At 38.8% G+C, this 10,900-nt stretch overlaps 1 protein-coding gene across 1 annotated transcript; it reads right to left on the bottom strand.

Annotated features, from left to right (window-relative positions):
- Positions 1 to 1,349: 1,349 nt before the first annotated feature.
- On the bottom strand, positions 1,350 to 10,605 carry UTP23 (UTP23 small subunit processome component). The gene is made up of 3 exons (XM_004372963.3): positions 10,365 to 10,605; positions 4,241 to 4,415; positions 1,350 to 3,332 (listed from the first exon to the last, which is right to left on the bottom strand). The coding sequence occupies exons 1-3, from the start codon at positions 10,550 to 10,552 to the stop codon at positions 2,946 to 2,948; spliced, it is 750 nt and encodes a 249-aa protein (XP_004373020.1). The 5' UTR covers positions 10,553 to 10,605; the 3' UTR covers positions 1,350 to 2,945.
- Positions 10,606 to 10,900: the final 295 nt, after the last annotated feature.

Genomic DNA, 10,900 nt, shown 5'->3' with positions numbered 1-10,900 from the left:
CTTGAACACTATAAAGCCCCACTTTGACTGGTGGACCAATGGCATTTTGGGTCCCTAGCGATTAGTATCAATTCAGAACCAGTATCTATAATCCCCAAAAGGTCCAAGTATTTTTATTTGCCAGTGCACGTTCACTTTAGAAAACAGTCACAGGTCCCTTTGGCACAGGCTTAGTGGAAGATCTACAGTAGATACCTGCAGCAATGCTTCAGAGTTCTTCAAGAGAACCCAGTCACTCCTTAAATTAAGGGGCTCTGAGTCTGAAAACTGGTTTAGGTCTGGAAACTGGATGAAAGGCCATGACTCTTCTCTGAGCTGACTCGTTAGGTTTTTGGTTACCCGATCTGACCTGATTTTAATTCATTCCGTGAATATGTATTGATACATCCTACTCATAGTACACACTATTTCTCACCAAAAATTACAAAAACTACTAGAAGTAGATTCATATCCAATATTATTGATAAAACTTGTTATGCTTTGAAATATTAGCTAATAGCCCAATGAAGCCATCTAATGACAAAAAAAAAAACAAATTTATTATTCTTTCAAATTTTGGGTTTTTTTCTGTGCATATTTTATAATGTACAGTAGTAAATCTATATAGCTTATAAACATATAAGTATACATACTTTTTTTTACTGGTAAGGTTGTGAGACTAAATGTTCAGAAACCATTGACCTACGATCATGAGAAATCAGTTCCTAAGCTCAGTCCAGGCACCTAATCTTCTGATTTTATTCCCATTAGTAAATATATATCTTCATACACACACACACATTCATTTATACATCTATAGAGAGCATTATGATCTCTCCTAAATTAGTGTTTTTTTTCATTTACACCTAAACTGAGAATACTAAAGAAAAGTTAAGGTACAATTAAGTGACATGTTTTTAAAACATTTTAAAGAATTCAAATTCTAACGATTCATTCTACTCACTCATAAAAAAACTATTAATTAAATCTGTCAAGCCATAGAAAGGAGAACTCTTTCTATTGCTGAAACTCAGTACAGGCGGTCCCTGGGTTCCGAAGATCGATTTAAAAGCCGCACCTGCAGCAAGTGAAAGTGAATGGGATGATGATTTTGTTGGAGTAGGTGTTGGTTAAATTGTTTCAAAGTGAGGGCAAATTTACATAATGTTAAAGGGCAACTTCGAATATCCCAGGGACTGCCTGTAGTTCTGAAATCACTTCTAGTCTTAATTTACATACACGTAGGGATGAGAAGTGGCTATGGAGCTGAAGACGTAGAGAATACAGAATCCTACTCATGCTCAACTTCAAACATTTTACTTTGAAGCGTTCATAAAATAGTCTTCAGAAACATTTTTCCGACTAGCAAATAGTACTAGGGATTGAAGTAGATTTGGGAGAGGAGGTGTAAGGGTAATATTCACAAGAGAATTGTACAAGGATATGGTGAGATTGTTTTCTTTGAAAATCTTTTAAAATAACCTAACAAAAAGCAAATGGCAAATCAGTTTTAGGATTTAAAATAGTATACTTTCTAATACATTGTAATTTTGACTAAAATTTATGCATTTCAAAATGTTAAAATGAATACCATCGGGGTACATTCCACCTGCTTCATTGCTGTCTACATTTGATTTGGTAACTAACCTGTGCTTATTAACAAACGTTATCCTCACTCATGGGAATTACAGATGGATTAGTCACACTTTTTTCAATAGCTTTTATTAAAAATGTTCCTACTGTTAAGAACTTAAAACGGAATCATGAAATTACAAACACCACTCAGGCTTGCCAGATAATACAGTCTGTTATTCCCCATTGTAGTTAAAGCTATCATTCCACTTTCTATCAAAGAAGCACCTCTGAATTCAACAGAGCATGGTATTTCTGTAGGAATAAATTTGAATTGTCTCACATTTAAGAAAAGTCGTAAGAACTTATTCATGATGCGCTTCGTAACGACGCTATGATAGATTACGAACCACTGCTCTAAGATGTCATGGAAGCTTCAATCAGGAGCTACTGATCAGAGATTTCACTTTTGAAACAACTTTATATTTCAGTCTTAACAGTGCAAAAACATTTTAATTTTGGCCTGATGATTAAAAGCAGCAGCTGAAAACAAGTTTGATTATTCAATTCTTAATTGACCCTTAGACCAATTTAGCTACAAAACCTTTCTGTATTGGAGGATGTCAGAGGCTCTAGAATTATCTCCAGGGTGAAAAATGACCTGTATTATCTGATGGCTATGACCATAGGAAAAACTATATTGTGAGATCCTTCAGTTATCGAAGAATGTGGCAAGGCTAAGATGCTTAAAATGAGGCCAGTATTAAATTCAGGAGTAATAAAGTAGGGTAAGAAATAAATTTAATCATAGTATACTACCTGGTTCAGCAGTGAACAATGTTTATAGTCATAATGAAAAACTGAGTTTAGGATGTATAGACTTAAATATTAACACACTGAGAGAATCGGAGGAGTGTAAGTAAGCAAATATTTCCATTTTTCCTAGTAGGAAGTCAAAAGATGATGGAAGGATCAATAGAGAGAAGTATATTCCTGTTATTAGAACTATAAATTCGAGAATAGCTATGAGTTGAAAGAGGTTTCTTGTGTGAGTATGAAAGAGGGACTGCCCTCTTTTTGGGGAACAAGCCTTTCATTACTATTTGATTTCTTCAAAACTGTTTGCATATAATTTTTCTGTTGGGGGGAAAGGGAAGAGATAATAGTTTTACCTTGAAAAACAATATCCCAAAACCACTCGGTAAGAAAGTTAACACTACCGCACCTGAACCCATTCACTCTTTTTATTTTACAGATAATTTTAGGCAGAGGCTTATGGGTCTGTGCCCATTTACAAAAATAAGTTTAGTCGTTTATTGTAAGTACTTCCACAATTTTAAATAAATTTTTATGTTTTCACATGTAAAAGTCTTTTAAAGTATCCAAGGGAGCCATTATCCTTCTGCATTCTGTTTTTCAGAAAGTACCTCTGAGGTAGATCTGTTCCGGATTCTTTTTCTTTTTCTTTTTTTTTCAGATGCAGAAGGTGGTTTTGTGTCCCGTGTTTTCTTCTTTTTCTTCAAACAGCTAAGAGGATTGGGGCCACTTACTTTTTTGCGCTTCTTTCTTCTTCCCTGTTCAGGGTTTTGTACTAAACCCTGTTCTTCTTTGAGTTGTTTGATATTTTGTTTCTCATGCCCGGAGACAAGCTGACCAGCCTCCACTGCTTTAACAAAGGCAATTGTTCTGGGAGAAGGTTTGTCCAAGACTATAGTGTTCTGAATAATAAACATGAGAGGAACTCCGGGCTTTTTCTTTACTTTCACAGACAAATTTTGATCCTATTAAAAAGAAAAAATATTTAGTTAAACCGTATCAATTAAACTAAGGTGCCTTAAAATAGGAAGGTTTCTAAGAACTTCAAGAGGGCTGTGTTAAAAATAAAAGAGCTGATAGGTTTCATATGTCAAATCAGTATATCTCACTGATGGGATAATCTTATGATAAAGAAAAACAAAAATTGAGTACAGTTGAAGCGTGAACTGGATTTATCAATACTCTAGGACTACTAACTAACGCAAAAGTCAATGTAGCTGGTTTCCTTTGCTTCTGCTCTTAAGATACGCTTCAGAAAGGGTCAAGAATGTTTAAAGAGGTTGAAGGAATAGAAATGAAGTAAAAATTAGCTGCCTTGGATTCTTGATTCAACTCTGCCATTAATTATGTAATTTTATAATTCTGAAAGTATATTCAAGCATATTTGTATGTATGTGAACTTCTTAATATCAACTCTGAGCAACATTCTTCTGCCTCCCTGCCAGTCTTTAAAATCCTAAAACAGTTCCAGCTTGGTGGCAAAACCTTAAATGATATGAACCATGCCTTTCTGAGAAATAGTATGAAATATAGAAACATAAAAGAAATTCACAAACATAGAATATAAAATCTTTCCTCTACTTATCTTTCCTTTAAGAACCCTAAAACATCATCACACCTCTATAGCTACAGTTTATTTTAAGAATGCAAACATCAGTACTAAGATGAAAATCAATATGCTTAAGGTTCTCTCCTCAAATTCTCAAATGACAACTCTTTTTATTGACTGCAAATTAATATAAAAGCCTACATTTTAAAGAGTCTAAACACTTTAACAAATCACTTCCATCTACTTTTTCTGACTATAAATAATTCTCATGAACTATGAAGAGAAATGATTAAAACTGACTCTTGGTTTTAAAAGTATTATCACCTGTGTTGCCACAAAATAATGATGAGAATTTCCCTCTTCAACCATGGAAAGCAGGCATTCTGATCCACTCACTGCATCCTTGAGATGGGGACAATTTCGAACTTGGCATTTTTGTGCAATCAATTTTGCCCCATATAAGTCCTTTCCCAACGTTTCCAACTCCTTTAACACACACCTGGGGGGAGAGGAATGTTATTAATGGCCCACAGTTATAGCAGATACACTTTAGTTGTTTACATAAAGTAAAAACAAGCAAACAACTCACTTTTTTTAAAAAAAGTAAAACCATAACATTACAATCTCAATTTGTCACATAGCAGCCACACATCAGCTTTTAATTTTGACATTTCACTATTAAAAGGCCTGGAAAATACACACACCAAGTAGAAAGAATAATAGCCAACATTTAATGAGCACTTACTATGTAACAGGCAGCATGCTAAGTGCTCTTTATAAATCCTCTCAATGGCAAAACAAGCTATGAAGTTATACAGCTTACTTTAAAAGTATCCCTCTTTTAGAATACCTCAGTCTGAGAGAATTTAAGTAACATGACAAGTTTAAACAAATGATACATCATTTTAATCTGAGGCCCTAAACTATAGATGGATGGAAAAGAATCAAAGACTAAGCTCATCTTAAAGGTTAAGAGCTGGAAATGGTAAGACTATCCTATAAATGCAAAACAGCGTAGCTCAGAAAGAAATCATAGTGTTGTGGACCATCAATTACAACAGTGCACAAGGCCTGGCACATAGTAGGTGTCAACAAATATTTTTGACTGAATGAAAATTTTGCAGAACACTCATTAAGTGCTTTTAACACATTCAATTCTCACAATAACCCTATGGCAGGTATTATACCCATTTTATTAAAAAAATTTTTTCTAAAGACTAAGGCAGTTATATAACTTAAGTCACACAGTTATGCGGTGGAATAGGATTTCAACACTGACATTCTGATCTCATAGTCAGCTTTCTTAACCACTTGCTGGCTCTCCCTCCTGAGCCCTCCAATTCCAAGCTGGACAATTTCCTTTCATTTTATATTTTCATATTAATATAAGACAATGTTTCACAAAGTGGCATCTATCAACTACCCACATCAGAATTACAAGGTGATATTCTACTAATTTCTAGCTCCTGTCTCCTCCTCAAATCTGCACCCTTGTGGAGCTAGAAATTTTAATAAGCTCCTCAGTTATTTCCTCCCTTACACTAATAAATATTACGAGAACTACTGACTCAGAAGATTTCTTCAACCCTACCTAGCCAGATTTTAATTTGCCTCACCCCCGGTATCTAGCACCCGTTACTATTTTTTAAGAGAGATTTTGCTTTCTCTGGTTATCAGTCTTGACTTCTACCTTGAGTTTCAGGCTCAAATTTCCAACTACTTATTGAATATTTTCCTACGGATGTCCCGCCATCAGCTTTTCAAATTCACGATGTATAAAATCAAACTTTCTGCTTTCCTGTCTAAATTTCATCTCCTCTAGAGTTCCCTCTTTGAAAATATTATCCTTACAGATACCCTGGATAGTAATCTCAAATCATATTTGACACCTCTTCTTCCTCACCCTTACCCCCACCCCATCAGCTGTTAGTCCTTCAGTAATGTCTCCTTGTAGAACCTTTGGATACCTACCTTTTTCTTTCCCAGCTTGAGGAGCCCGTTATTTCTTGACTGGACCAGCACAAAACGGGTTTACCTGTCTTTACTTCCTTGTTTCTCCAGTTTATTCCTCACATTAACGCAGTTATCTTTTCTAAACAAAATTCCACTACTCTACATCCTTAAACTCCAAATTTCTTTAAACCTGAATATGATTAAGTCCTCTAGATCTAACTACTTCTTGTTGTTAGGTGCCATGGAGTTGGTTCCGACTCATAGTGACCCTATATACAACAGAATGAAACACTGCCCAGTCCTGCACCATCCTCACAATCGTTGCTATGCTTGAGCCCACTGTTGCAGCCACTGTGTCAATCCATCTCATTGAGGGTCTTCCTCTTTTTCACTGACCCTTCACCTTACCAAGCATGATGCCCTTCTCCAGGGACTGGTCCCTCCTGCTAACATGTCCAAAGTACATGAAACGAAGTCTTGCCATCCTTGCTTCTAAGCAGCATTCTGGCTGTACTTCTTCCAAGGCAGATTTGTTTATTTTTCTAGCAGCCCATGGTATATTCACTATTCTTCCCCAACATCATAATTCAACGGCATTAATTCTTCTTCAGTCTTCCTTATTCACTGCTAGCTTTCACATGCATACGATACGACTGAAAATACCATGGCTTGGGTCAGGGTACCTTAGTCCTCAAAGTTACATCTTTGCTTTTTAACACTTTAAAGAGGTCTTTTGCAGCAGATTTGCCCAATCCAACACATCATTTGATCTCTTGACTGCTGCTTCCATGGGCATTGATTGTGAATTCAAGAAAATGAAGTCCCTGACAACTTCAATCTTTTCTCCATTTATCAAGATGTTGCATATTGGTCCAATTGTGAGGATTTTTGTTTTTATGTTGAGGTGAAATCCAAGCTGAAGGCTGTAGTCTTTGATCTTCATCAGTAAGTGCTTCAAGTCCTCTTCACTTTCTTCCTCCAATCCTGATGCCACATTCTTCTTCACATAGTCCAGCTTCTCAGATTATTTGCTCTGCTTACAGACTAAGTATGGTGAAAGGATATAACCCTGACACAAACCGTTCCAGACTTTAAACCACGCAGTATCCTCTTGTTCTGTTCAAACGACTGCCTCTTGGTCTATGTACAGGTCCCTCATGAGCACAATTAAGAGTTCTGGAATTTTCATTCTTCACAATGTTAATCATAATTTGTTATGATCCACACAACTGACTGCCTTTGGACAGTCAATAAAACACAGGTAAATTATCTTTCTGGTATTCTCTGCTTTCAGCCAAGATCCATCTGACATCAGCAATGACATCCCTCATTACACATCCTCTTCTGAATCTGCCTTGAACTTCTGGCAGTTCCCTGGCAATGAACTGCTGCAACCACTTTCGAATTATCTTTAGCAAAATTTTACTTGTGTGTAGTATTAATGGTATTGTTTGATAATTTCTGCATTCTGTTGGATCATCTTTCTTTGGAATGGGCACAAATATGGATCTCTTCCAGTCGGTTGGCCAGGAAGCTGTCTTCTAAATTTCTTGACATAGACGAGATCTAACTACTACTGATCAGTAAATAACCAGTAAACCAGTTGCTGTTGATTCCAACTCATGGCGATCCCATGTGTGTCAGAGTAAAACTGTGCTCCATAGGGTTCTGGGTGGTTGATTTTTTGGAAGTAGATCACTAGGCCTTTCTTCTAAGGCTCCTCTGGGTGGATATGAACCTCTAACTTTTTGGTTAGCAGCATTAACTGTTTACACCACCCAGGGACTTCAGTAAAGAAATAGAGAAGATGAAGGAACTTACTAAATGAATTCAGGGAGACGCAATCAGTCAAAGACTGAACACAGGACATGCTACAAAAAACGACCTGATTTCTTAAAAATGTGAGAAGCAAACTTAAAAAAAAAAAATTGGGGGAGAGGAAACTGTTAATAGTGTAAAAAGACTTGAGGCACAGAAACCAAATCGACCTTATTTGGGTCCTGATTTTTAAAAAAGGCATCTTTATCCCTTCATGGGGCAATGGTGGCACGGTGGTTAAGTGCTACAGCTGCTACCGAAAGGTCAGCAGTTCAAATCTACCAGCTACTGCTTGGAAACCTTATGGGGCAGTTCTACTCTGTCCTATAGGGTTGCTATAAGTCAGAATCGACTAGAAGGCAACGGGTTTGTTTGTTTGTTTTAATCTCTTCATAATACATACCAAAGAAGTGACAGAATAATATGCTTTAAAATAACCCATCAGTAAAGGAAAAGATGAAACAAGATTGGCCATGCTGATAACTGTAAAAACTGAGTAGACATTTCATTATACTATTTGGAACCCTGGTGGCACAACGGTTAAGAGCTTGGCTGCTAACCAAAAAGACAGCAATTGAATCCACCAGCTGCTCCTTGGACACCCTATGGGGGCAATACTACTGTCCTGTAGAGTTGCTATGAGTCAGAACCCACCCGACAGCAACGGGTTTGGTTTTGTGTGTGTGTAGGTGTGTGGGGGTGTGTGTGTGGTATTCTTTTGTGTATGTTTGAAAAATTCCAGTAGTTAAACTGAATAAATTCTTTAGGTAAAAAAACATGGTGTAGAATATAATTTCATTCAGTATTTTCCAACCTTTTTTATACCACAGCACTACATTTAAAGTGTTAATATTTCTGTGATACAGAGGAGTAAAAATACAAGCTACTTGTAGCCATAAGCAACCAACTCCAGGACACAGGCCTTCTAAGGACTTTCTAGAAGCCCTCAGGGCTGAGGGGATCAAAAATTTTAGGATAGGTCTTAACCTACTTGAGGCACACTGCTTGGAAAGCTCTGATCAAATACGGAAAGGTGTTCATGGAGTAGCATTAAGCAAGAAAAGCAGGCCAATGACACTGTATACACAGCAAGAGCCCATTCTTCAATGCGTATGTGCGCAAATGTATAAAGAACTGGATGGATGTTACAGCACATGTTAACAGTGGTTATTCATGGGTGTTGTTAGGTGCCATCCAGTCAATTTCAACTCATAATGACCCCACGTGACAGAATACAACTGCCCTGTAAGGTGTTCTAGGCTGTAATCCGTGGTGCCTCTGGGTGGGTTCAACCGAACTTTTAGTTAACGGCTGAGCCACTGTGCTACCAGGGCTTCTTTACTCCTAAGTAGTGGTATTATAAGTCACTTTAACTTTTTTTTTCTTTAAATATTCTACAATAAAAAAAAAAAAAAAACTAAATTTCTTAAAGTAGTTCTTCATAATTTAATCTCAATTTACTTTCTTCACAGCTTCATTCCTAACTATATTCTATGCTTTAACCTCTTCCCCAGGCATTTCACAACTCCATTCCTTTGTTTAACAGGTTCCCACAACAAGGAATGCCTTTTATCTCTTTTCTGTCATTCAAAATAGTCCTTCCTCTCAGGATTGAACTCTGACTGGGCTGAAATGTTGTCTTTTCTATGGACCCTTCTGTGATTCCAGCCTTCCTCCCTCCCATTCCTACAAGGTTCCATCTAAGTATTTCTACACTTTGATGAAGTTGGAGAACATTAAACCTGGAGTCAAAAAACACCAAATGGAGGTTGATTTATGTACTTTACTGGTCGTGAGGGTTGGGAGCTTGTCTGTCCTGTTCACCAAGTTATCCTCAGTAGCTGGAGCAGTGCTTGGCACATGGCTAGTACTTAACAAAGACCGTTGAATAAATAAATGATCTTGGGCAAACTTCTTAAATCTCGACTCTTGACTTCTTTACCTGGGAATCCAAGATACTACCTCACAGACCATTTGTGAGGCTTGTGAGCAACCATTTAAAAAGGAGTAATAGGTTCTGGATACCAATAAATGCTCTACATACACTATACCTCGTTTGATCCTTACAGCAATCTCAGAAATAGTTATTATCCCTATTTTACCGATGAGAAATCCAAGGCTCAGAGAGGTTAAATTAACTTGCCCCACATAACAGAGCAGGAGGAGGGACCAGGATTCGAAGCCAGGACTATCTTGACTACAAATCACGTTTTCTTATTCGCCAAGCTAAGAGCACGTAAATATTACCAGGACATTGTACTTTCTGCCTACATTGCAGATATCCGCCTGACCTCCTCAATGCCTCCATGTAATTGTCAATTCCCCGTGGGCTAGCGTTTTGCACCTCCTAAGCGGGCAATACCAGAAGTCCTGGTGGTGCAGTGGTTAAGTGCTTGGCTACTAACACAAAGGTCGGCGGTTCCAACTCTTTAGCCGCTCAGCGGGGAAAGTTGTGGCAGCTGGAGAAAGATGTGAGAGTCTGCTTCTGTAAAGATTTACAGCCTTGGAAACCCAATGGGGCAGTTCTACTCTGTTCTATAGGGTCGCTGAGTCGGAATCAACTTCATGCCAATGGGTTTGGTTTGGGCTCGCAATATTTGCCAAAGGAATGCCTGTGAGCAGCGGCCTCACCTCTACCACGGCCCTGGATCCCTGTGCCTCCTCCGGCCAGACCCACCTGGTGGTACACAGCTGCGTCTCCCCCATGAGGTAGCGGGGCAGCTGCTCCCGCAGCTGGATGCGGCCCCGCAGCGCCGCCTGACAGAAGGTGCCGTCTAGCAATATCTGGTACGGCTCGCGAACTCCGAAATTGTTGCGGAAGAAGCCGAGATGTTTCTTGGCGTGTTTCTGCCTCGTGATCTTCATACCTGCTAAGTCCACCGGACCAAGAAGCGAAAGAACACGCCTCACGCCCGGATGCTACCAGCAACACTAGCTTCCTCCGGAAGTGGAGTGCCCTTAGACCCAGAAGCAAACGCTCCCAATCCCAGAGCCTGCCCACTGGTTGACGTCACGCCTAGACGAGCGCGCGCTTCGTCCGCCGTGCTCGCGCTTTAAGGGGCGGGCCATCGAGGGGGGTGGAGCTTGCACCTTGGCGGGAAAACCTCTCGGGTGCGCCAGTGTAGCAGAGGCGCACATGCGCAGTCTTGGGCCAGAGTGGAAACCTAACTTGATTTGTTTAACAGCTTACCTGACGCGTAGGAAGCCTCTCAA

The sequence above is a fragment of the Trichechus manatus genome, unplaced genomic scaffold (genome assembly GCF_000243295.1).
Source record: "Trichechus manatus latirostris isolate Lorelei unplaced genomic scaffold, TriManLat1.0 scaffold00022, whole genome shotgun sequence".
Classification (NCBI taxonomy): Eukaryota; Metazoa; Chordata; class Mammalia; order Sirenia; family Trichechidae; genus Trichechus; species Trichechus manatus.
This window is presented reverse-complemented; position numbering and strand designations above follow the sequence as displayed.

What these genes read in the sequence shown, in the direction of transcription:
- UTP23 (XM_004372963.3), bottom strand. Translation starts at nt 10,552, where the DNA reads ATGAAGATCACGAGGCAGAAACACGCCAAGAAACATCTCGGCTTCTTC. An exon ending in ACGCAGCTGTGTACCACCAG is followed by an intron (nt 4,416 to 10,364) that starts GTGGGTCTGGCC and finishes CTCTCCCCCCAG; the next exon opens with GTGTGTGTTAAAGGAGTTGG. An exon ending in ATTATTTTGTGGCAACACAG is followed by an intron (nt 3,333 to 4,240) that starts GTGATAATACTT and finishes TCTTTTTAATAG; the next exon opens with GATCAAAATTTGTCTGTGAA.